Here is a 27,281-nt window from a genome sequence, read left to right as displayed (position 1 = left end):
CAAAGTGCTTTACAGTGCATTAAAACAGTCCCACCCACCCACCCACCCACCAAACCCACCCAACCACCCCACAGCCAAACAACCCAACCCCAACACATGTTAAAATACCTTTGGTTTCATTAAAATATGTTTAAGTGCCATAGGCTGGATAAAGATGAACCAGATGAGAGAGCGCCACCAGAGGAACCATCTGCACCAGGAGCAGGGTCACCCACAGCCACAGGACACCAGCCCAGGGCCCAGAGAAGAGATGAGGTCAAGACCAAACCTCCAGGGCCCACGAGCCAGGGCCCAGCAGCCACAGCCAACCACAGCTCCCGGTGCAGAGGGCTCCTCAGAGGAAACACTGGCAAATCTAAAATGATTAAAAATAATAAAATAAGTCAAAGCTAAACAAGTAAATAAAACATAAGTAAAACATGGATATCAACATAAACACACTAGCCAGCTGCGAGGGTTCATAGGATAAAAGCAGTTCCGTAAGATACGGAGGCCCAAGACCATTAAGACATTTAATACTCTGTACTGTTCAATGGTCTATATTCCAAAACTTGTCCTTTCACAACTATGGGACACGTCTTGTCAGCTGACTTCACCTTTCTTGACAGTTAACTTTTCTGTTTTTTCATTTGTCATTTGCCATCTCTCTCTTTCTTTCTTAAATCGAAGAATCTTCTGTTCTTCGATTTAACAACTAACTACTAACAACTAACCCTAAATTGATTGTTATTCACCTACATTTATAGTCTACAGAACTATAGAACGCCCCCTTCACACATCTTGTTTTTCAGGCTTTAAATCCCATGACTTAATTACAGGATGTTGCACATCTCTCAGTGTGAGCCTGTGATCTTTGTCACCTCTGTGCCCTGACGCTTAATAAGGGACAGGATGGAGCACATGGATCTGATGACAAATGGCAGGACAGAAACCACATGCCTATTTAAGGATTACTTAAGGGAGTGTCAGCACTACAGATGAGATGCATACAGTTTTTGTCTGTGGTTGTGGAAAATGGCAATAAAAGGATTCTTCACTAAACACGTGAGTATTGGGCTCTTTAACCACACATTTTAACACCTTTAAACTCTGTCCGTCTAGTAGCAGGTGGGGCAGGGCCACTGGCCCATACATAACCCAATAATAAAAGCTAAAAACTTTGTGAAGATGCTGCTGAAGCTGGTAAGAGTGTGTCATTATCCACAGTGAAACGAGTACGATACCGACATGGGCTGAAAGGACACGCTGCAGGAAGAAGCCATTACTCCAAAAGAAACATTAACCCTGTGTGCATTTGCAAATGCACACAGGGACAAAGATCTTCATTTATGGAGACATGTCCTGTGGTCTGACCAAACTAAAATTGTGCACAACTGATTGAATAAACCACTCTCTGATTCAAGACAACTTCTCTTTTGATTTTATATTTTTAAAGGTTTTACTATTAGAAATTCCACAGCAGTTTCTTGCAATTCCTTCAGATATGATTTAGTTTTTCTTATTTTTGTTTCTGTCTATTGAAAATACCAGATTTTGTATTTTATTTAATGTTTTGTCAGTTACTTTTACTTGAGTAGTGGTTTTCTCAAATGCTTTTCTCTTTCCACCACTTGGGAAATATTATTTTGAAATAATGTTACTCTTACATGTTTTGGATACTCTACACCTCTGCCCACATGTGACTAGATAAAAACTTCCACCGTGTCATTTGGCCTTAGAAACAGGCTGAGGAGCTCAGTCACACAGGAGGAGCTCAGAGTAGATCTCCCACATCGAGAGGAGCTGAAGTGGCACCTGTTCAGGATGGATCCTCAGCTTTCCCCCTTTTTAAGAGAGAGGGAAAGTTTCATGCACGTATTTGAGTGTGTGCCATGAGAGAGAGAGTGAGAGAGAGAGAAGGAGAGAAAGAATATAATGGATATAAACTATACACATTTCAAACTAGAAATGTAGTTGTTGGTCAACCGTGGCTCCACAAACATAACAATATTACATAAGATGCTTTAGTTTAAAGTGAGTAGGCTCAGTAATTACACAGATATTAAGCAAAAACTTTTATTTTCTTAACAGTACAATATATTATAACAGAATCTCATTCTCATTTTGAACAGTTCACACTCTGTCCAACCGATTGCTCTTCTGAGTGAGTTCTCATAAGTTTTTTCAGAACACTGCTGTAGGTATATCATTACGGACAGAACAGCTGTAAGGCTTGTCTCCTGTGTGTGTTCTCATGTGTTTTATGAGAGTTCTCTTATCAGTAAATGCTTTCTCACAGACAGAACAGCTGTAAGGCTTTTCTCCTGTGTGTGTTCTCATGTGTTTTCTGAGATGACTCTTTGTAGTAAATGCTTTCTCACAGACAAAACAGCTGTAAGGCTTGTCTCCCGTGTGTGTTCTCATGTGTTCTGTGAGAGAATACCTTCGAGTAAATGTTTTCTCACAGACACAACAGCTGTAAGGCTTCTCCCCTGTGTGTGTTTGCATGTGTTTTCTGAGAGAACTCTTATGAGTAAATGCTTTTTCACAAACAGAACAACTGAAAGTTTTGACGCCTGCATGTGTTCTCATGTGCTTTGCGAGATTGCTCTTTACAGTAAATGCTTCCTCGCAGACAGAACAGATGTGAGGCCTGTCTCCTGTGTGTGTTGTCATGTGTTTTGTGAGAGTCTTCTTATAAGTAAATGCTTTCTCACAGACAAAACAGCTGTAAGGCTTGTCTCCTGTGTGTGTTCTCATGTGTTCTGTGAGAGTACTCTTATGAGTAAATGCTTTCTCACAGACAGAACAGCTGTAAGGCTTCTCTCCTGTGTGTGTTCGCATGTGTTTTATGAGAGTACTCTTATGAGTAAATGCTTTCTCACAGACAAAACAGCTGTAAGGCTTCTCTCCTGTGTGTGTTCTCATGTGGTCTGTAAGAGTACGCTTATGACGAAATACTTTCTCACAGACGGAACAGCTGTAAGGTTTCTCACTTCTGTGAAGTCTAAAGTGTCTTTTTAAATAGTCTTTTAAGTCAAATCTCTTTTTACCAATAGAGCACTGGTGTCTTTCCCCTGCAGCTCCTTCGGTTGTTCCTAACATGTCCCCATTGTCCACAGTGGCTCTGGTCTCTGGTGCAGACTTGTATTTGGGGAATAGACCTGACTTTTGTGCAGTGGTGCTTTTTGCTCGGATCTGGACTTGGTTGTGATGGTCTCCATCCGCCTCTGTCTCCATCTGTGCAGCTAAAAAGACGATTGGAGCACACCAGTCTTCATCACTGTCAGTGTCAGAAGAGTGCTGCATGTCTCCTTCAGTCTCAGGGTGGACATGTGTCTCTGAGCTGATGTCCTCTCCCTGCATGTCCTCTCTGTGGACACATGTCTCTGAGTTGATGTCCTCTACCTGTGTGTCCTCTCCCTGTGTGTCCTCTCTGTGGACACATGTCTCTGAGCTGATATCCTCTCTCTGCGTGTCCCCTCTGTGATCAGTTTCTTTTTGTTGAGGCAGTGAGGACTCTTCTGTCTTCACATAGCCATCATTGGACTCAGGGACAGACCTGAATAAAATCAAATTAAATGTACATAAATCAAAAACAGACAGTTTGGAACAATTGTCCTCTGCGGACAAGTCAGTCTCTGTGTCTACATAAAGTATTCTTATGTATAAAACCTGCTAACCCTGTACATGGGATTCAATCAGCACTTTATACTTCTGGCTATTCTTAAATGTCCTTGAATTCAGATGTAATTTTAATCAGATCATATTTTATAATAAATCATATTGAAAGTGATGGGACTCACATGTGCAGCTCCTCTTCCTCCTGTTTGATGTGCTCTTCTTCTGTCTCCTCTTTAATCTGGGGAGTCTCTGGGATGTCCTGTTTCAGAGCGAGACCAGGACTCAGAGAGGACATGTGGACACCTGCAGGAGACAATGGGCAAACAAAGATGAGGATTACACATAATAGTGATGGATCCAGCAACAGCTTATAGAGCTTATAGAGCAAAGCCCCGATGTGCGTGTTGCTTTAAGAAAAAGTCTGCTACTGCTGCTGTTTCACTCGTCTCCGACGCGTCAAACTGTGTTTAAAAGCATCTGCATCTGTCAATGGGGTGAATCACTGTAAAAAAAAAAAAAAAAAAAAAAAAAAGAAAAAAAGAAAATTACCCTTCCATAGAAAAAAACAAAACAAAAAACCTTCCCCTTCTACATCAACAAAATGGACCCCGAGAGAAAATTCCACTGTGTGGGATCATTTTGATCTTTTAACAGCAAATAAGGTAACTGTGTTTCCTTGTTTCCACTTGAGCTATCAGAATTAAAAAAAAAAAAAAAAAAAAAAAGCAATGTGACTCTCAGCATAAATGACTTCATTTTATGAAGGTTAAATGCCACATCTGTTCAACAGAGCTGTCATCAATCAATAAAAGCACCTCCTCAGTGCTCAGGCATTACAGAACAAAGCATGAAAATGAGGTAAACAGACATTGAACAGCTCCTTCAAAATTACTATATTAATGTGTGTTTTCTTATTTTATTATTTTTGAACATCAAGCCTCTAGCTAGTCTAGCTATCTTTGCAATTTCCATGTACCCCAGCTTCATCAGTGTCCTGTGAGTGTGTATTTTCAAAAGCTGGGGAAATGACATTTAAATTGGTAAATTACATTCCCAACACTTGCACTTTCATTTTCACATAAGATATAAAATATTACCATAGGAAATAAAATAACTTAAATAATATTCTGTATACAAGTATGACTAGGTCATTGAATCAGTGTGTCTTGCAAGTCTCTAAGTTGCCTGATGATGATGATGACACGCTGCACTCCTGTACCAGCACACTCCAAACAAAGCACCCACAGGCTCTCTTCCTGATCTCTGGAGACTTCAACCATGCATCTCCTGTACCTGTTCTGCCCACATACACTCAGTATCTCACCTGCCCCACAAGAGACAATAAAACATTGGATTTATTTTTTGCCAACGCCGGGGAGGCCTATTCTTCATCCCCACTGCCTTCCCTGGGTAGAGCTGACCACAACATTCTCCATCTTGAGCCTCTGTACCAGCCCATTGTGCACAGACAGCCTGTGGTGTTCCGTGTGATGAGGAAGTGGACTGCTGTTCATTAACTGTAGGCCTTTCTATTCTCCACGTGAGTTCACATCATTCAGGCCGCTGTTTACATCCCTCTGTGCGCAGACAGCGCGTGCTCGCGGAGCAGATTCTGGATGTGGAGCGAACCTTCCCCGACTCTTTACTGATCATCCTGGGGGATTTTAATAAGGGAAATCTGAGCCAGGAACTGCCCAAATATAAACAGTTTATTAAATGCCCCACAAGAGAGCAGAAGACGCTGGATCATTGTTACACTACGGTCAGTGGAGCCTACAGAGCCGTGCCCCGCGCTGCTCTAGGATTCTCTGATCACGTCATGGTTCACCTCATCCCTGCTTACAGACAATGGCTGAAACTCTCCAAACCTGCTGTGAGGACTTCTAAGAAGTGGACCAGTGAGGCTGTGGAGGAGCTTCACACGTGTTTGGACACTACAGACTGGGATGTGTTCAAGGCTGCCAACGATAAACCCTGGTTCACACCAAGACTGTAACATCTGAGGAGGGAAAAGGAGATGGCTTACAGGGCAGATGATCGTGAAGGCTACAGGTGTTGCAAGTATGTGTTTAGCAAAGAGGTGGAAAAGGCTAAAGCAAAGTACAATACACGTCTGGAGCAGCATTTCTCCACCAACGACTCTGCTTCTGTCTGGAGAGGGCTTAGGCAAATCACCAACTACAGGCCCAAAGCCCCTCCCGCCGTGGACAACAAACAACTAGCAGAAAAGTTAAACAGCTTTTATGTGAGATTTGAAGTCTCACACCCCTCCCCCTCCTCCCTCACCATCATGGACATTACCTCCAAACCCACCTCGGACCCCCCCTCCTCCCCCACTGCCCTCACAGTTTTGGAGCAGGACGTGACTAAGCTTTTCAGGAAGCAGAATCCCCGTAAGGTAGCGGGCCCGGACGGTGTCTCTCCTTCCACCCTTAGACACTGTGCTGAGGGTTCATGTCTTCACTAACATCTTTAACACCTCCCTGGAGTCATGTCACATCCCAGACTGCTTCAAGTTGTCCACCATCATCCCCGTTCCCAAGAAGCCCAGGATCACTGGACTTAATGACTACAGACCTGTGGCGCTGACGTCTGTAGTCATGAAGTCATTTGAGCGCCTGGTCCTGCACCACCTCAAGTCCTTCACCTCCCCCCTACTGGACCCTCTGCAGTTTGCCTACAGAGCTAATCGGTCTGTAGACGACGCCATTAACCTGGCCCTTCACTTCATCCTCCAGCATCTGGACTCCCCCCGGGAACCTATGCCAGGATCCTGTTTGTGGACTTCAGCTCTGCATTCAAGACCATCCTCCCTGCGCTGCTCCAGGACAAGCTCGCTCAGCTCAACGTTCCTGACTCCACCTGCAGGTGGATCACTGACTTCCTGACGGACAGGAGGCAGCGTGTGCGGCTGGGGAAGAATGTCTCGGACACTCGGATTATCAGCACAGGATTTCCACAGGGCTGTGTACTTTCTCCTGTACTCTTCTCCCTGTACACCAACTGCTGCACCTCCAGCCACGACTCCGTCAAACTGGTTAAATTTGCGAATGACACCACCCTCATCGGACTCATCTCAGACGGCGATGAATCTGCCTACAGGAGGGAGGTGGACCGGCTGGTGTCCTGGTGCAGCAGCAACAACCTGGAGCTTAACGCCCAGAAGACAGTGGAGATGATCGTGAACTTCAGGAAAGTCACAGCCCCCCTGCCTCCCCTCACCCTGACGGACTCCCCCATCACCACTGTGGACTCTTTCCGCTTCCTGGGCACACACATCACCCAGGATCTCAAGTGAGAGCCGACCACCAGCTCCCTCATCAAGAAAGCCCAGCAGAGGATGTTCTACCTGCGGCAGCTGAGGAAACTCAAGCTGCCAGTCCAGATGATGGTGCAGTTTTACACGGCCATCATTGAGTCCATCCTCACCTCCTCCATCACTGTGTGGTTCGCTGGGGCCACTGCCAGGGACAAACAGAGACTGCAGCGCATTGTGCGCTCTGCTGAGAAGGTGATTGGTTGCAGCCTTCCATCGATACAGGACCTGTACGTCTCCAGGACTCGGGAGTGAGCAGGCCGTATAGCAACTGACACTTCTCACCCTGGACATGGACTATTTGATCCACCTCCTGGCAGGAGGCTACGGTCCATTGGGACAAGAACCTCTCGTCATAAGAACAGTTTCTTCCCCTCTGCTGTTTGTCTCATGAACCCTTTATAATAAACAAACTGGACACCTTATAACACCGGTCACTTTAATAAGTCATGTTTGCACTGCTGTTCTGATGCTGCTGTTGTATATATTTTTTCTACCTCTAAGTACTTTTTTTATTTTTAAGCATATCTTTTTAACTTTGTGCATGCCCTTATTTGTATTTGTATTTATTCAGTGTGTTTTATGTTGCACTTTATCACCGAAGCAAGTTCCTAGTTTGTGAACTGTGTTCACAGACTATGGCAATAAAAGTCTTCTGATTCTGATTCTGCTGACAGTGAGGAGGCTCTGAGAGACTGCTTTGACACCACAGTGTGGACAGAGCTCTGTGACCCACATGGAGAGGACATCAATGCAATGACTTGGTAGATGATTGCATCATGGACTACATAAACATAAACTTCTGTTTTGAAAACGTCATCCCCTCCCCGACGGTGCGATGTTTTCCGAACAACATGGATTAACCCTGACATAAAAGCTCTGCTGAAGGAGAAGAAGAGAGCTTTTAGGTAGGGGACCAAGGAGGAGCTGAAGGCTGCACAGAAGACGCTGAGGAGAAAAATCAGGACAAGCCAAGCCAGCCAAAAGAGAAGGATGGAGCAACAGCTACAGGAGAAGAACATCCAGGGGGTGTGGATAAGTCTCAAGACTATCTCAGGCTTCAAAGCACTTCCTGCCCAGATGGAGGGGGACCTGCAGTGGGTTAATGAGTGCCATCACTCATGTCTCACAGCAAGAAGGTTGGTTCGATCCCCGGGTCACCAGGCCTTTCTGTGTGGAGTTTTTCATGTTTCTCCCCGTGTCTGGATGGGTTTCCTCCGGGTACTCCGGTTTCCCCCATCAACCAAAACATGAACGCCCTTCGAGACAACTGTTGTTGTGATTTTGGGCGTTACAAAAATAAATGAATTGAATTGAATTGAATTAATGACCTCAATTCTCATTTCCTGAGATTTGATCAATCACCCACCCCTCCCCCCACCCAGCTGCCTGCTCTCCCCTCCCCAGCTGGACAATGGGGAACTCCTGCACCTCTTCACACCTCTGCCTCTGCTCTTCAGCCCACCACTACACATGGACTCACCCATCCCCCCAGTCTGCCACTGTCATTTTTTACAGCCCAGGTGAGACTGGAGCTCAAGAAGATCAGACCCAGGAAGGCAGCAGGACCAGATGGCATCAGCTCCAGGCTCCTTAAGTCCTGTGCAGATGAACTGTGCGGAGTTATGCACTGTGAGGATTCTCTTCTTTGACTTCTCCAGTGCTTTCAACACCATCCAGCCACTGCTTCTGAGGGACAAGCTGGAGACCGCCAGGGTGGACTGTGACCTGGCAGACTGGATCCTGGACTATCTCACAAACCAGCCCCAGTTTGCTTGTCATGAGATCAGACACGCAGTTCTTGGCTCTCACAGTGTGGGGGTGCCCCAGGGCACTGTCCTCGCACCCTTTCTTTTCACCCTCAACACTGCAGACTTCAGAAACAACACGGACAGCTGCATCCTGCAGAAGCTCTCTGATGACTGCCATCATTGGCCTCATCAAGGATGACAATGATGTGGAGTACAGAGGACGAACACAGTGGACTGGTGTCAGCAGAACCACCTCATCATCAGTGCAGGGAAGACCAAGGAGATGGTGGTGGACATCCGCAGACGCCACTCTACTGCCCCCTCAGTGAACATCCAGGGAAGGGACATTGAGAGAGTGGACTCATACAAGTACCTGGGTGTTCATCTGAACAACAAACTGGACTGGACTCACAACACAGACGCACTGTACGGGAAGGGCCAGAGCAGGCTCTATCTCCTGAGCAGACTCAGGTCTTTTGGAGTGAGAGGGCCACTCCTGAAGACCTTCTATGACTCTGTGGTGGCATCAGCCATCCTGTACGGTGTGGTCTGTTGGAACAGCAGCATCACAAAGAGGGAGAGGAAGAAGCTGGACAAGGTCATCAAGAAGTCCAGCTCTGTCCTGGGCTGTCCTCTGGACTCAGTGCAGGAGGTCATTTCTATGCTAGGCCATGAGTCTCACCCCCTGCAGGATGCTCCGTCTGTCCTGGAGAGCAGCTTGAGTGACAGAGTGATTCACCCTTGCTGTGTGAAGGAGAGGTTTCGCAGGTCTTTCCTTCCTGCTGCTGTCAGACTGTACAACGAACGCTATTAACACTGAACATGTGTCATTCAACTATACCCATGTGCAATACTGAATACCATGTAAATCTACTGAAGTCACTTTACTATGATTTATTCTGTTCATATGTTGCACTGTCACTCTTATTGTACATAAGTCTATTTTTTTTTATTAGAGTCCATTTTTAGTTTATTTTTTAAGTCTATTTTTAAATTATTTTAAGCTATTATCTATTATGTTCCAATTCAATCCAATCCAACTTTATTTCTAATGCACTTTAAAAACAACAGAGTTGACCAGAGTGCAGTACACAACAGACATATTAAAAATACAGATAAATGACAGACATAATATCATAACAAATAACTACAAACTGTACACTATAAAAGTCAGCATATCAATTAAAAGCTAAAGAGAAAAAGTGCATTTTAAGAGCTGATTTGAAAGTAGAAAGTGACTCAGCCTGTCTAAGGTGGAGGGGCAACGCGTTCCACAGTTTGGGACCAGCCACAGAGAAGGCACGGCCCCCTCGAAGTTTCCTCCTCATTTTTGGGACCACTAATAGTGAATGATCTGCAGACCTGAGTGAGCGAGCAGGAGCATAGGGTTGAAGCAGGTCGAACAAATATTGTGGAGCGAGGCCGTGGAGGCATTTAAAGACAAACAAAATCATTTTAAAATCAATTCAATAAGAGACAGGGAGCCAATGTAGGGACATCAAAACGGGTGTAATGTGTTCCCGTTTTTTGTACCAGTTAAAAGGCGAGCAGCTGCGTTTTGAACAAGTTGAAGCCGTGCAAGAGAAGTCTGGTTAAGACCAATATAAAGAGCATTACAATAATCCAAACGATTGGTGATAAAAGCATGAATTAAAATCTCAAAATTATGCTGTGAAAGGACAGGTTTGACTTTCGTGAGTTGACAAATTTGAAAAAAGCTAGTTTTAGACATCAAGTTTTAAATCATTATCCAGCCTCACACCAAGATTTGTCACCACAGGTTTCACATATTGAGCAAGAGCTCCAAGATCAGTACTTACGGTGTGTGCCACACTAGGCCCAAACACTACAATTTCACTTTTTTTTGTCATTTAAGAACAACAAGTTTAAAGACATCCAATTTTTTATTTCATCAACACAGTCTCTAAGTGTTTTGGCACTGTAGAAATTTTCCTGCTTAAGAGGCATGTAAATTTGTGTATCATCCGCATAAAAATTGAATGAAATGCCATGCTTGTGAAAAATTGACCCGAGAGGGAGGAGGTACAAAGACAAAAGAAGTGGCCCGAGAATGGAGCCTTGGGGTACTCCACAAGTGAGAGGGGCAGCAGCAGAGGATTCAATGGACGCAATGTGGACACAGAATTGTCTATCTGTTAGGCAAGACTTAAACCATTCGAGTGCACGTCTTTGTATACCAACACAATGCTGCAGTCGTGACAGGAGGATCTGGTGGTCTACTGTGTCAAACGCCGCAGTCAGATCTAGAAGTACCAAAATGACACTATGTCCACAATCAGTAGCCACAAAAATGTCATTAAAAACCCTTAGTATCTGAAGCCAGACTGAAACACTTCCAGGATGTCATGACCCTCTAGATAATCTTTCAGCTTACAGTAGACAATCTTTTCTAAGATTTTCAAAATAAAAGGAAGCTTTGATATGGGTATGAAATTTCCCATGTAAACGGCATCAAGAGCAGTTTTTTAAGAAGAGGCTGCACTACAGCAAGCTTAAAACTCCTAGGTATCGTCCCTTTTAATAGGCTACAATTGACTATATTGAGCACATGCTGAGAAACAATAGGAAAAACCTCTTTAAACAATCAAGATGGAATTGGATCATGGGGGGACCAAGAAGGCTTCAAGCTATCAACAGTTTCTCTTAAAGTTGACAAAGTAACACATTCAAAGTGATCAAAAACATCAGAAGGCATGACAAGAGCAGGGGGATTATACAGAGGAGGACTAATAAGAGCTCTGGTGTTTTACAGACAAAGAAGTTAAGGAAACTGTCACACATTTCAACAGTGGGCTCAACACAGACAGGCTGTGGAGCATTAAGTACACAGTATACAGTTTTAAACAAAACCCGAGGGTTGTTACAGTTGGACACAATATCTAAAAAATATTTTGTTTTAGCAGATTTTACTATTCTCTGGGAAGACCACCAACTGTCTCTAAGTAACTGAAATGACACTTCTAACTTGTCACGTTTCCATTTGTGCTCAGCTTTCATAGTTTCTCGTCAAGCCGCATGCGTAAAGTCAGTTGCGTACAGTTTGACAGTTCGAGTCGAAGCATAACAAGAGAGTGTCCACATCTGCATTAAAACCAATTGATATCGGTTGACCAGTCGCGACTTGATTAAATGCAGCACCAAATGCAGCAGCGGTGGAGGACTTTACAATGCGACAGTGCTTGACTGGAGCACGCAACTTCTCTATGTGGCACGATAAATCAATATAAAAAATGACAGGATTGTGATCAGTAAATCGAGGACATTTAGGTTAAAGAGTAAAACCATGTGTTAAAACCAAATCAAGGGTATGTCCGTGTTCTTGTGTTGGAACAGTCACACATTGTATAAGATTAAACGAGTCAATGAGGTTTAAAAAATCCTCGGCCAGCGGATTATTTGGACAACAAACATGGACATTTCAATCACCTAGGATCAAGACACGGTCATGCTTAGGCATAAGTCCAGCTAAGAAGTCCGAAAAGTCTCCCATAAAGTGTTTTTTGTATTTGAGCGGTCTATATATAACCGCCCACAACATTGGCTGGACAGAACCTAATTCCAAGAGGTTCATCTCAAAGCTGGAGTAAGTGTCTGGCCATGCGACATGTTTACATGTATATTTTGTTCTGTACACAGTCACAATTCCTCCCCCGCGGCCAGTTGTTCGAGGGAAATTAAAGTAGGAGCAGCCAGAAGGCAAAAGCTCACAAAGAGCGCTGGACTCACCAACAGATATCCAGGTTTCAGTGACACATAGAAAGTCCAACTTGTTTGACATGAAGGAGTCCTTTAAAACGAATGTTTTGTTGGCTAGCAATGTAGCATTCACAAGTGCTATCCTAGCAGCACACACCGTAGCTTTAGCCATCTCTGGGGCTCGGAGAAGCGGCTGTAGGTTGTGGAAGTTTACTCTGCGCCAGGAGACGCGAACATTGGGACGGCAGACTGGTTGAGAGGCGCCGACCACCGGAATGACGCATGGTTTAATAGGGTCCAAGGAGCGCCTAGAAACAAGGCAGAGACGTGACGGATCCAAATATTCCAGAAAGTCCGTCGGAGACGGCGCGAAGTGGGCCTTTAGCCTAACCAGCCTTCCACTGCGTTTTCCTCGGCGCTTGCATCCTCTGCGCAAAGTTGTAGCCGGTGGCACATGGAGCAGGTAAGCTGGGACATCAGAGAGGTGAGGAGGACATGTCTTGCCCATTAAAGTCATAATTCACCAGATTTTGAAACAATGTCTGAAGATCAAGCAGGGCTTGGCGATCATAGACCAGCACTGAGTTGACTTTTAGTGTGAGAACAGCCAGAAAGAGGAAAAACACAATGAACAGTCGGAAAGAGAGACAGCCGGCCACACACACTGGCGCCATGTTAGTCTAGTCTTGTTTTATAGCATGTTACCATTTTCCTGTGGTTCTTGAACTGTGAGGTGCAATACTGGAATTTCCCCACTGTGGGATTAATAAAGGCATATCTTATCTTATTTTACACCTTAAGATCCAAAAGGTATCAGTATAGAGCACAGCAACACAGTACGGCACAGTATCAATACAGTTTAGGGAATATGCCGAAACGCTTCACGAGGCCTCATCACTAACACATACACAAACATACATATTATTTGTCCAAGTTGTCCATTTAATCCAAATCCAAACCTTATGAGATCAGGATTGTGTCGTCACACAGAATATTCAGTTCCCCTAATGTTAAACCAATGGAGATTTGAAGATGCTAAATACAAACCTTAGCGTTCATTCAAAAGTGTTCACATGCTATAATGTGATGGATGTACTTCGCAGCAGCTTATCGGGATGTTGCACGGCTCTTTTATACTTCTATTGTTGTTGCTATTGCGTGTCTATGGACGTACGGGACATTTGGACAGTAACGCCAAGTTTTTAACTTCCCGAGCTCTAAAGTTCTACAAGTTCTGTTCATATAGACCAGTGGTTCTTAACCTGGGTTCGGTGAGACAGTCTCAGGGGTTCGGCGGAGGTCAAGGCACATTGGTGAATTGAGACACAGCATGAGACATGGCCAGAGTGATGCCCTGGCATTGACTGGGAGGATCCCGGCGACAACTGCGTTCTGATTGGACATCGTCGAGGGACCATGGAAGCACATTACCGTAATGACAGTAACATATTTAAAGAGCCCCGTGCCTCTGCTTTGACATGCTGTTTGAATTTACATGAAGCACAATTGGTTGTGGAGTTACGGTGTGTGTGTATATATATATATATATATATATATATATATATATATATATATATATATATATATATATATATATATATATGTGTGTGTGTGTGTAAATAATAAATAGCATAAATACAATAAATTCATTATTGGAATACATAAAGTTAAAAATTAAAATCATTTCAGTGGTAGTATTAAAAAAGGTCAAGTCTTTGTAAAAAGGTATGTATGTAATTTGTTGTGAGTTCATGCGTCTTATTGGTTTTATTCTTTGAACACAGTGATGTTAATGCACGGTTCATTTTATGCACCAGTAAAAGGTACATATGTCTTGAATTTGAAAAAAATCATATTTTATTTTTCAATAAAGAAGGGTTCGGTGAATGTGCATATGAAATAGGTGGGGTTCAGTACCTCCAACAAGGTTAAGAACCACTGATATAGACATTTGCTTTTTCTCCTCATTTCACAGAGACGCTTTAACACGTGGCTTGGACACATTAGACTTACCGGCTCTGGTCAGCACGACTCTCGGGCTCAGAGTCGAGTCCAGGAGCCGTTGCTTTCTCTCGTTCTCCTGTTTGCAGCGACACAGTTCCTCCTCATATTCTGCTGTGATTCTTTCAAACAGCACATATATATCTTCAGCAGCCGCAATCAGACGCTCCTCCACCAAAGCTCTCAGATTTTGGCCTCTGGACATTTTACAAACCGTTTGGTTTGGTCACTTTCTTCTGTTTTCTCTCTCTTTTCCTTCCTAGCTGTCTTGGTAAAAACTAGCTCCTTCCGGCGCTACTCGCTGTGGCCGCGTGGCGTGTTGCTGCCGCACACTGGTCGCCCGTGGTACTGCAGTAGAGGGACGTTTATCTTACGTCTGCAACTGGACATTATTATTGATATAGACAAAAGAACGTCCAGTACTGTACTATATTGAGATGTCGATCTGGTTGATTTAAAAAAAAGAAAGGTAAGCACATAAATAACACGTAAAGCAGTTATTTTAGACATCCGCAGTGCAGTTTCACTACAACACTAAAAGTCTCTTGTAGCTCACCAGGATAATCACTTGTTTTCATGCGGAATGCTGCTTGTTGGTCTCAGGTAGATTTGGGAAGTATTTCTTATTTCAAACTAGTTTTATTGTGTAACGTTATGTTCAAACCACTAGGAAGAATAAACACCGTGGTCTTCAGGAGCCAGTCTCTTTTCACAGGTGGAAAACATCCGATGCATTTTCAATGGAGGGGATGGTGATGCTACAGGAGCCACACAAACGTGTAAATATTCCTGTTGTGTCTTTGCAAATGACCTTCGCCCTCACGAGCTGGAAGAAGACATAAGCTGCTATATCAAATGTTTAGCTCAAATACTTTATTTAGCTCGGAGTCGCGTTTAGTGTCTAATAATAATAATAATAATAATAATAATAATAATGTTATATCTCCCCTTACTTCTTAGGTAAGATAATGAAGAGAAGGAATCTTGGAACAACGGAATTTATTACCTCGCGTGGCAGGCATGAACACACATGAGGACTCGGTGTAACAGCGCAGTAATACATACAATGTTGTGCGTTTAGTAATACGTAACTACAGTTACCAGAGAGGGTCAAAATATATAACATCTCCTCCCCCCTTACATAAGATGGACCAGGGATTTAAAACATTCATTGCCCCAAACACATTTGTATTACATCGTAACATTAATAAACAAATCAGATGCAGATAGGTAACATGTTAACACTATAGAACATAGTAACTAGTAAACACATTGTTCACTATAAAGCTATAAGTTTAATTTTGTAGGTGGTCGTCTATCACGTACAGGATAGCGACGCTCTACAGACACATCAACTTTTTCATTGGTTGGACTAGGCTCTGGTACAGATGTGACACTTTGTTTTTCTACTTTGTCTGAAAGAGAAACATCTACAGTAGGACTGACTGGTTTTGACATTTCTACAGGTAAGTAGCATGGTTCAGGTACAAATACATTAGCATTTTTTTTAGAATCAACAGACAGTTCTTGAGTAGTGTTAGGTGTTTTTAAAAGTTGGTCCACATGGCGGCGCCAAACTCCATCAGCTGTCTGGACAGTGTAGGAGACAGGGCCAGTTTGGGCAATGACAGTGGCAGGAGCCCACTTTACCTTACTCTGATAGTTTCTAGCCAGCACTGAATCTCCAGGTACAAACACTCGATCTTTCGCATGAATGTCTCTGTACTTTACTTGTTTTCGTTGGTCTGCCTGAACAATGTCTTTTACTGTTGGAGGTTTGAGAAGGTCCAAGCTCGTTCGAAGTTCTCTGTTGAACATGAGGCTTGCAGGAGATGCCTTGGTGGTTGAGTGTGAAGAGGTGCGGTACTTGAGAAGAAACTCATGCAGCCTTTGGTGCAGAGTGCCTTGTCCTTGTGAGGCTTTCAGTGCATGTTTGAGAGTCTGCACAAACCTCTCTGCTAACCCGTTTGTTGCAGGGTGGTATGGGGCTGACTTAATGTGTTGAACTCCATTTGCTTGTAGAAAATCAGACATTTCTTTTGACACGAGTTGGGGACCGTTATCTGAGATGAGCTGAACAGGAGCCCCAAAACGGCTAAACATCTCTCCAAGTTCCTCAACAGTCTTTTCTGATGTAGTAGATTTCATGATAGCTACCTCTGGCCACTTGCTGTGAGCATCGACAGCGATCAGGAACATTCGGTCCTCAAATGGACCTGCAAAGTCTATGTGAATGCGGTACCAAGGGTCCTGTGGAAAGTCCCATGGATGTAGAGGAGCTGCAGGTGGGTTGTTACGAGTCTTTTGACAAGATGAACAACTTTTGGCCATGTTTTCTATTTGTTTGTCTAATCCTGGCCACCAAAAATAGCTCCTAGCCATTTCCTTCATTTTCACTATCCCACTGTGACCTGCATGCAGCTGCTCTAACATTTTAGCACGCAGTGACTGTGGAATGATAACCCGCCTTCCCCACAGCAGACAACCTGACTGGACAGAAAGCTCCCACCTTCTATCAATAAAAGGTTTGAGAGCAGAGCTATCAACTTTCGATTGTCCTTTAATTACCATGTCCATGACTACTGACAGGTCAGGGTCATTTCTGGTCGCCTTTTTCACTTGGGCAGCTGAAACTGGTGCCCTTTCCACATTTTTGAAATAGAAAATGTCCACTGTGTTAGATTCATGTTTGGTAACAGGGAGTGGTAACCTGGAAAGTCCATCTGCGTTGCAATGAGAATCAGATTTGCGATACTTTATGTCATACGAGTGAGCTGACAACAACAAAGCCCACCTTTGAAGACGTGAAGCTGCAAGCGATGGTATTCCAGTGTGCGGTCCCAAGATCGTTGTCAGGGGTCTGTGATCTGTTAAAAGGGTAAACTTCCTTCCATACAAATATTGATGGAATTTCCTCACTCCAAAAATGATGCTCAGTGCCTCACGTTCCAACTGAGCATAGTTGGACTCTGCCTTGTTCAATGTCCTAGAAGCAAATGCAATTGGTTTTTCCTCACCATTTGGAAATGTGTGAGAGATGACGGCACCCACTCCATAGGGTGACGCGTCACAGGCCAGCTGGATTGGAAGTGAGGGATTGAAGTGTGTCAGAACCTCTGAACTGGTAAGTGCCTCCTTTGCATCCTGAAAAGCTTTTTCACAGTCATTCGTCCATCTCCATTTCTTGTCATGACATAACAGTTCATGTAACGGCTTTAACAGTGAAGCAAGGTTAGGTATAAACCGTCCATAGTAGTTCAAGAGGCCTAGAAAAGATCTCAACTGACTCACATTTTCAGGAGAGGGTGCATCTACAATAGCCGCTATCTTTGAAGGAGCTGTGTGTAGGCCTTTTTCATCAATAACGTGACCTAGGTACTCCACAGATGGTCTCAAGAACTCACACTTCTCCTTGCGAACTCTGAGTCCATACTGTTGTAGCCTCTGCAGTGTAGCATCCAGGTTGCGAAGATGCTCTTCGTCGTTTGCACCCGTGCAGAGAATATCGTCCAAATAGCACTGTACTCCTTGCAATCCACTCAAGATCTGATCCATGGCCCGCTGAAACAGAGCCGGGGCCGATGTGATGCCAAAAGGTAATCTGCAATACCTGAAAAGTCCTTTGTGCGTATTAATCGTTAGCAACTCACGTGATTGTTCATCCACACGCATTTGCAGATAAGCCTGGTTAAGGTCAATTTTACTGAACTTTTGACCTCCGCTCAGACCTGCAAACAAATCTTCAATTAAAGGCAGTGGATATTGCTCTACACTGAGCAATGGGTTTACAGTCACTTTAAAGTCTCCACATGTTCGTATTCCTCCATTCTTTTTGGGAACTGGCACGATTGGGGTGGCCCACTCACTGGTTGTGACAGGCTCCAAGACTCCACTTTTAACTAAAGAGTCCAGATCTGCTTCAACTTTATCACGTATCGCATAAGGCACTGTTCTGGCTTTCATGAACACAGGTTTGCTTCCTGGTTTGATGTGAAGTTTCACAATGATTTCTTTCATGCTGCCTAATTCGTCACGAAAAACCTCCTCATTTTTGTCTAGGATGGCTTGCAGTTGTGAAGATCCTTTAGAAAGCCAGCGAATTTCTTGCCAGTCAAGGCGTAGTGTTTTCAACCACACACGTCCCATAATGGGAGCAAAGTTTCCCTTGGTGACATATACTGGCAGTTTGGCCGTTTGGTTATTACACCGGACAATAATATCGGTCATTCCTTTCATGTGCACCTTGTGCCCAGTGTATGCTTTGAACACTGTGTCAGATGGGCGTAAGGGAAGGTGACTCATACACTGCTTGTAAACATTATATGACACAAGTGATGCCTTTGACCCTGTGTCTATCTGCATTTTGACTGGATGACCCTCCAACTTAGGTTTGGCCCAGTAGCAATCTGCACTTTCATCCATACTCATTACATGTACTGTGTTCACTATGCTGTTTTCTTCAGAGGAAGAGCTTTGGCTATATTCTAATGCATTTACATGTTTTTTCTTTTTGAATTTGTCATAGTCTCTTTTATCCTTTTTCTTTGCTTTGTCTGTGCCTTTTTTATTTCGACAGGCACGCTCTACATGTCCTCTCTTCCCACACTGACGACAGTCCATTTCTTTGCACCAGCAAGCAGAAGCAATGTGACCTGGTTTACCACACCTAAAACATGGGCCCTGAGTATTGCTTTGGTTGTTTGCAATTTTGTGCACTCTACCCGTTATGTTAAGTTGTTGAGCTTCCTTAGATGCCATTTCCATCGCCACACTGATATCAATAGCCTTCTGAAGTGTTAAGTCACTTTCGGTTAGCAACTTTTTCTGTGCTGCCTCATTTCTTAATCCACACACCAGTCTGTCTCTTAACGTGTCATTCAACACATCACCAAACTCACAATGTTCAGCTAGTTTCCTCAAAGCAGCTACGAACATGGTGACAGACTCCCCTTCCTCCTGATTTCTTCTGTGAAACCGGAATCTCTCCGCGATGACAAGGGGCTTGGGTGAAAAGTACATAGTGAGAGTGTCCACGATCTCTTTGTACGTCTTGCTACCAGGTTTAGCTGGTTGCAGCAAGTTGCGAAGCACGTTAAATGTCTTTGGTCCCATTACACTCAAAAATGTCGGCACTACTTTTTCAGCCTCGATGCCGTTAGCCTCCACAAAATAGCCAAAACGCTCCGTATACGAGCTCCACTGCTCCACGGTTTGGTCAAAGGGGCCAACTGAGCCGATAACTCCCGCCATTTGCGCCTGGTTATACAGCTGTGCCACTTGTTACGACTGTGTTACTCTTTCTAGCATCCACGGTCCGTGCATGTACCGGCAGTCCCTTTTACTCTTGTGCCGTTCCGTCCTTTTCCGCTCACAGTAAAAAAAAAAAAATAGTCCGCGAACCTTGGCGTGGTCCTGGGCAAAAACACCGTCTATCACCTGAAGCACCGCGACCCGCAGCAAACTTCAGCAGCACCGTGACCGTCGCAGGTTCAGACGTCCTCGTCGCCACTTTTGTTATATCTCCCCTTACTTCTTAGGTAAGATAATGAAGAGAAGGAATCTTGGAACAACGGAATTTATTACCTCGCGTGGCAGGCATGAACACACATGAGGACTCGGTGTAACAGCGCAGTAATACATACAATGTTGTGCGTTTAGTAATACGTAACTACAGTTACCAGAGAGGGTCAAAATATATAACAAATAATAATAATAATAATAATAACAATAACACAGATAAGCAATGTTCGTTTTATTTCTTTGTTTTGATGTTACAATGTGTTTACTTAAATATAGTAGATAAGTAACACTTCTCACTGTAAAGCAGAATATCTAATGGCTACTAAAGGATTGTTGCTTATTAATTATATATTGCACAATTAACATGTCATTGTTTAGGGACTTCCAGTGCACACCAGTCATGTCTGCTACAACAGGCTGCCACACAGAAATAATAATAATGTGCACAACAGGGACACAGCTCTGTCAAAACCCTCCAGCCTCATTTTAGGAGTATAGATATGTAAACTTTATACTAAATGCAAATACTATAAAGAGGTTAACCTCCTAGGACCCCACTCTTGCATGACATGCTTTATTAATTTTTCTTTGTTATTTGGGCTGAGTGGGACCTGGTGAATGTAAAAACAAAGAGTTATTAACAGAATAAAGTCACATTTGAATAATGATTTGCAAAAACAATTTAATAGATGCCTGAACACAGCAATATGTAAAAACAAAATGAGAAACAACAGCCTCTTGGAAAAATGTGGTTCATTTGAAGTGCTGCTGACAGGTGCAGGAAGACATATACCTTTAACAAAGTCCATCTTGAATCTAAACTATAATGTGTTAAGGCAAGGCAAGTTTATTTATATAGCACAATTCGTACACAAGGTAATTGAAAGTGCTTTACAGAATAAGAAAGACATTAAAATCACACAAATCAAAAGATAAATAATCACAAATAATCATCATAAAATTAACATTAAAAGAGAAGAGTGCAGAATAAAAACATTTCAGTCATATGCACAGCTAAACAGAACCGTTTTGAGCCTGGGTTTAGACATTGTCAAAGTAAAGGCCTGTCTCACATCTTCAGGAAGACTGTTCCAAGTTTTAGCTGCATAAAACTGAAACGCTGATTCCCCATGTTTAGAATCAGAATCAGAACCAGAAGACTTTTATTGCCATAGTCTGTGAACACAGTTCACAAACTAGGAACTTGCTTCGGTGAAAAAGTGCAACATAAACACACTGAATAAATACAAATACAAATAAGGGCATGCACAAAGTTAAAAAAGATATGCTTAAAAAAAATCAAGTGAAATACTTAAAGGGAGAAAAATATATACAACAGCAGCATCAGAACAACAGTGCAAGTGGCTTATTAAAGTGACTGGTATTATAAAGTGTCCAGTTTAGTGCAGATATTATAAAGTGTTCATGAGCCAAACAGCAGAGGGGAAGAAACTGTTCTTATGGCGAGAGGTTCTGGTCCCAATGGACCGTAGCCTCCTGCCAGAGGGAAGTGGCTCAAATAGTCCATGTCCAGGGTGAGAAGTGTCAGCTGCTATACGGCCTGCTCGCCCCCGAGTCCTGGAGACGTACAGGCCCTGTATAGATGGAAGGCTGCAGCCAATCACCTTCTCAGCAGAGCGCACAATGCGCTGCAGTCTCTGTCTGTCCCTGGCAGTGGCCCCAGCAAACCACACAGTGATGGAGGAGGTGAGGATGGACTCAGTGATGGAAGTGTAAAACTGCACCATCATCTGGACTGGTAGCTTGTGTTTCCTCAGCTGCCGCAGGTGGAACATCCTCTGCTGGGCTTTCTTGATGAGGGAGCTGATGGTCGGCTCCCACTCGAGATCCTGGGTGATGCAGGTGCCCAGGAAGCGGAAAGAGTCCACAGTGGTGATGGGGGAGTCCGTCAGGGTGAGGGGAGGCAGGGGGGCTGTGACTTTCCTGAAGTCCACAATCATCTCCACTGTCTTCTGGGCGTTGAGCTCCAGGTTGTTGCTGCTGCACCAGGACACCAGCCGGTCCACCTCCCTCCTGTAGGCAGACTCATCGCCGTCCGAGATGAGTCCAATGAGGGTGGTGTCATCCGCAAACTTAACCAGTTTGACGGAGTCGTGGCTGGAGGTGCAGCAGTTGGTGTACAGGGAGAAGAGTACAGGAGAAAGTACACAGCCCTGTGGAGATCCTGTGCTGATAGTCCGAGTGTCCGAGACATTCTTCCCCAGCCGCACGCGCTGTCTCCTGTCCGTTAGGAAGTCAGTGATCCACCTGCAGGTGGAGTCAGGCACGTTGAGCTGAGCGAGCTTGTCCTGGAGCAGAGCAGGGAGGATGGTGTTGAATGCAGAGCTGAAGTCCACAAACAGGATCCTGGCGTAGGTTCCCGGGGAGTCCAGATGCTGGAGGATGAAGTGAAGGGCCAGGTTAATGGCGTCGTCCACAGACCGATTGGCTCTGTAGGCAAACTGCAGAGGGTCCAGGAGGGGGAGGTGAGGGACTTGAGGTGGTGCAGGACCAGGCACTCAAATGACTTCATGACTACAGACGTCAGCGCCACAGGTCTGTAGTCATTAAGTCCAGTGATCCTGGGCTTCTTGGGGACGGGGACAATGGTGGACAGCTTGAAGCAGGCTGGGACGTGACATGACTCCAGGGAGGTGTTAAAAATGTCCGTGAAGACAGGAACCAGTTCCTCAGCACAGTGTCTAAGGGTGGAAGGAGAGACATCATCCGGGCCCGCTGCCTTACGGGGATTCTGCTTCCTGAAAAGCTTAGTCACGTCCAGCTCCAAAACTATGAGGGCATTGGGGGGGGGGAGGGGTCCGAGGTGGGTTTGGAGGTAATGTCCATGATGGTGAGGGAGGAGGGGGAGGGGTGTGAGGCTTCAAACCTCGCATAAAAGCCGTTTAACTTTTCTGCTAGTTGTTTGTTGTCCACGGCGGGAGGGGCTTTGGGCCTGTAGTTGGTGATTTGCCTAAGCCCTCTCCAGACAGAAGCAGAGTCGTTGGTGGAGAATTGCTGCTCCAGACGTGTATTGTATTTCGCTTTAGCCTTTTCCACCTCTTTGCTAAACGCATACTTGCAACGCCTGTAGCCCTCACGATCTTCTGCCCTGTAAGCCATCTCCTTTTCCCTCCTCAAATGTCTCAGTCTGGGTGTGAACCAGGGTTTGTCGTTGTTAAAAGTCACCCTGGTGCGTGATGGAACGATGCTGTCCTCACAGAACTGAATGTATGACGTCACAGTGTCTGTGTACTCATCCAAACTGTCTGTGGCAGCCTTGAACACATCCCAGTCTGTAGTGTCCAAACACGTGTGAAGCTCCTCCACAGCCTCACTGGTCCACTTCTTAGAAGTCCTCACAGCAGGTTTGGAGAGTTTCAGCCGTTGTTTGTAAGCAGGGATGAGGTGAACCATGACGTGATCAGAGAATCCTAGAGCAGCGCGGGGCACGGCTCTGTAGGCTCCACTGACTGTTGTGTAACAGTGATCCAGCGTCTTCTGCTCTCTCGTCGGGCATTTAATAAACTGTTTATATTTGGGCAGTTCCTGGCTCAGATTTCCTTTATTAAAATCCCCCAGGATGATCAGTAAAGAGTCCGGGAAGGTTCGCTCCACATCCAGAATCTGCTCCGCGAGCACGCGCTGGGCCTCGTGCGTGTCCGCGCACGGAGGGATGTAAACAGCGGCCAGAATGAATGAAGTGAACTCACGTGGAGAGTAGAAAGGCCTACAGTTAATGAAAAGATATTCCACGGCGGGAGAGCAGTGTTGGGAGAGCAGTGTTGGGAGATCACAGTCACATCCGTACACCAGGCGTTGATGTAGAAACAGACACCTCCACCTTTCGTCTTTCCCCCGGAGAGTCCCCGTTGTCTGTCCGCGCGGAGGAGTTGGAATCCCTCCAGTTGAAGCGCACAGTCCGGGATACGCTCATTGAGCCATGTCTCCGTGAAGCATAAGACGCAAGAGGAAGAGAAGTCTTTGTTTCTCCTCATCAGCAGCGCCAGTTCGTCCGTCTTGTTGCTGAGTGAGCGAACGTTAGACAGGAAAATTCCAGGTAGGGGCATGCGAGCGCCACGTCTCCGGAGGCGCACCAAGGCCCCTGCCCGCTTTCCTCGTCTTCGACGTCTCACTCTTTTGGCCAAAGAGTGAACAAAATCTACTGCAGGAACTAAAAAGACCGGCAGTAGATCAACAGGAGTGGTAGTTCTGATGGATAAGAGCTCTTCACGGGTGTAAGAGCACGCGAACACAGGACAAACACACAAAAACAAAAAACACACAGCGCACCAAATCACCAGGGCGACCGTACGTGGCGCCATCTTGGATTTGTAGATTAGTCCTTGTAGATTAGTCCCTGACTCTGGGCACCAGCAGGAGGCCGGTCCCTGAAGTCCTCAAATTGCGAGATGGTTCATATGGCACTAATATGTCGGAGATATACTTTGGACCTAGGCCATGGAGAGACTTATACACAAGCAGAGCTGCTTTAAAGCCTATTCTTTGAGCTACAGGAAGCCAGTGCAGAGACCTGAGACATACTTCCTGGTTCTAGTCAAGACCTGAGCAGCAGCATTCTGGATGTACTGCAGCTGTGTTAAGGCTTGTTTGGGAGGCCAGTGAGCAGGCCGTTACAGTAGTCTAACCTACTGGAGACAAATGCATGGATAAGTCTCTCTAAGTCTGGCTTTGACAGTATACCTTTAATTTTTGCAATGTTTTTTAGGTGGTAAAAAGCTGTAGATGTTATTGATTTGATGTGGCTGTTAAAGTTCAAGTCTGAGTCCATTGTTACCCCTAGATTTCTAGCCTGATTTGAAGGTTTTAGAGAGAGAGACTGGAGGTGACTGCTGACACTTTCTCTATGTTTCTGTGGGCCAACGATGATGACTTCAGTCTTGTCTGAGTTTAGCAGAAGAAAGTTGTTTTGCATCCACACACTGATGTGCTGGATGCAGTGGCAGAGTGAGTCCACTGGTCCATAGTCACCTGCTGCTAGTGAGACATAGATCTGAGTGTCATCTGCATAGTTGTGGTAAGACACATTATTGCTGTGTATTAACTGGCCTAACGGCAGCATGTAGAGATTGAACAGCAGGGGTCCCAGGATTGACCCCTGGGGCACCCCACAGGTCAGGGACATTTTATCTGATATACATTTTCCAATTTCAACAAAGTACTCCTTGTTTTTTAAGTAGGACTTGAACCAGTTTAGCGCCGTACCAGAGATGCCCACCCAGTCCCCTAGTCTCTGTAAGAGGATCCCATGATCCACAGTGTCAAAAGCAGCACTCAGATCTAACAGGATCAAGACTGAGACTTTGCCTGCATCAGTGTTCAGGCGGATGTCTTTTGTCACCTTGATAAGAGCAGTCTCAGTGCTGTGGTGGGGTCTAAAACCTGATTGGAAGACATCAAAGGAGTTGTTCATTTCGAGGAAGTTAATAAGCTGTTGGTAAACAACTTTTTCGAGGACTTTGCCTCAAAACAGCAGATTTGAGATCGGTCGATAATTGTTCAATATTGTGGCATCAAAACTGCTCTTCTTGTTCCAGATTGAAGTGACATATTAACTATGTGAGTGAGTGGTGATAGCAAACTGTTGAGCACAGACTTTAGAAATTTAGTGGGTAACACATCGAGGCAGCATGTAGATGAACTCAGACTGGTGACAGTCTCTTGGACAGTTTTGTCAGTTACAGGTGCAAAGTGAGTCAGCTCTAAGTGTCTAGGTGGGTGCTGGGTTGTTATTTGCGTGGTGGAATTTATGGCATTTTTAATGCCCTGAACCTTGTCATTAAAGAATACTGCAAACTCATTGCACTTAGATGTGGAAATTAGTTCTAACGGCAGTGGAGCTGGGGGGTTTGTTAATCTGTTTACCGTTGCAAACAGGACACGAGAGTTGTTACTACAACTTCCAATAATGTCAGAAAAATACCTTTGCCTTGTTCTACATAAACTGTGGTTGTACATGTGCATCTTTTCTCTGTAAATTTCATAATGAACCTGGAGCTTTGACTTGCGCCATTCCCGCTCGGCCCTCCGGCACTCCCTTTTCTGTGCCCTGACCGAGTCATCATTCCTCCATGGCACTTTTTGCTTATCTTTAACCATTTTAACCGTCATTGCGGCAATGGTGTCCAGAACATTCAAAACACTCAAAGTTACAGAGTTCAACAAATCATCAACATCAGAACATGAGGCATTTTCAAAGTGTATCATTTCCATGAACATTGCACCTGTTTTATCATTTATGTGTCTCCTTCGAACAACTGCAGGACCAGCCGCTGGTTTGGGAATAACAGACAGGTCAAAGAAGACAAAGAAATGATCAGACAGAGCAACATCCACCACATTGACATTTGAAATATTCACTGTAATGAGCAGGTCCAGAGTGTGCCCTCTGTTGTGGGTGGGCTCACTGACATGCTGAGTCAGACCAAAGGTTTCAAGGACAGAACTGAGCTCTTTAGCGTTTCTGTCAAACACATTATCCGCATGTACATTAAAATCACCTGTAATGACTAAACCATCAAAGTTTGTGCATACGACTGAAAGCATCTCAGTAAAATCATCAATAAAACTCAGACAGTGCTGGGGAGGTTTGTATATGACTAAGTAGAGTATGGAGGGGGATTGTTTTAGCTCCATTTTGAATGAAACATACTCAAAAGATGAAAACACCCCAAATGACAATCTGTGAGTAACTAAATTATCTCTAAAAAATGCACACACACCTCCACCCTTTTTGTTTACTCGTGTTTCAGATTCAAATTTGAAGTTGGGTGGAGTTGATTCCACTAGAATTGCATTACCTGTGTTTTTGTCAAGCCATGTTTCCGTTAAAAACATAAAGTCACGACTAAAAGAAGAAATAAAATCATTAATTAAAAAGGACTTGTTACATAAAGATCTGACATTGAGCACAGCAAGTTTCAGATTCGTTTCAGTTGGACTGGATGTTATCGTCTTACAGGGAATGTGAACTAAATGTCTCTGATTGGACAGTCTAACTGTCCTTCTGTTATTCAGTCTACGTGGTGTAACTGTAGATATAGCTCCATCACTGGGCCTCAGCATGATATTATCTTTATCATGACTGTATGTCCCGAGACAGCAGAGGCCCTGTGTGTCCTAGCTCTTGTTGATAACAGCTCTGGGGGAAGGCAGGGAAGGGCGAGGAGGGGGGGAGTTTGGGTAAGAGACCAGGTGAGAGAGCGGGGGGAGTTTGGGTGAGGGTGAGGGACCAGGTGAGGGCCGAGGAGGCAGAGCAGGGGGGAGAGTTTGTGTGAAAGACGAGGGGGGATAGGTGGGTACGGGGAAGAGTTCAGCATAGTTGATGCCAGAACTCTCGATCGCTCTATATTAGG

General features: G+C 44.6%; 2 protein-coding genes across 2 annotated transcripts; both read right to left on the bottom strand.

Moving 5' to 3' along the window:
* Positions 1-2,043: 2,043 nt before the first annotated feature.
* On the bottom strand, positions 2,044-14,693 carry LOC129457234 (oocyte zinc finger protein XlCOF6-like). The gene is made up of 3 exons (XM_055230093.1): positions 14,401-14,693; positions 3,786-3,906; positions 2,044-3,541 (listed from the first exon to the last, which is right to left on the bottom strand). The coding sequence occupies exons 1-3, from the start codon at positions 14,591-14,593 to the stop codon at positions 2,164-2,166; spliced, it is 1,692 nt and encodes a 563-aa protein (XP_055086068.1). The 5' UTR covers positions 14,594-14,693; the 3' UTR covers positions 2,044-2,163.
* On the bottom strand, positions 14,683-19,704 carry LOC117388648 (uncharacterized protein K02A2.6). Its single transcript, XM_055230267.1, has 2 exons — positions 15,715-19,704; positions 14,683-14,736 (listed from the first exon to the last, which is right to left on the bottom strand). The coding sequence occupies exons 1-2, from the start codon at positions 19,636-19,638 to the stop codon at positions 14,683-14,685; spliced, it is 3,978 nt and encodes a 1,325-aa protein (XP_055086242.1). The 5' UTR covers positions 19,639-19,704.
* Positions 19,705-27,281: the final 7,577 nt, after the last annotated feature.

This window comes from Periophthalmus magnuspinnatus, chromosome 20, assembly GCF_009829125.3.
Source record: "Periophthalmus magnuspinnatus isolate fPerMag1 chromosome 20, fPerMag1.2.pri, whole genome shotgun sequence".
NCBI classification, from domain to species: domain Eukaryota; kingdom Metazoa; phylum Chordata; class Actinopteri; order Gobiiformes; family Gobiidae; genus Periophthalmus; species Periophthalmus magnuspinnatus.
The sequence above is the reverse complement of the archived record's forward strand: the minus strand, read 5'-3'. Positions and strand labels throughout refer to the sequence as shown.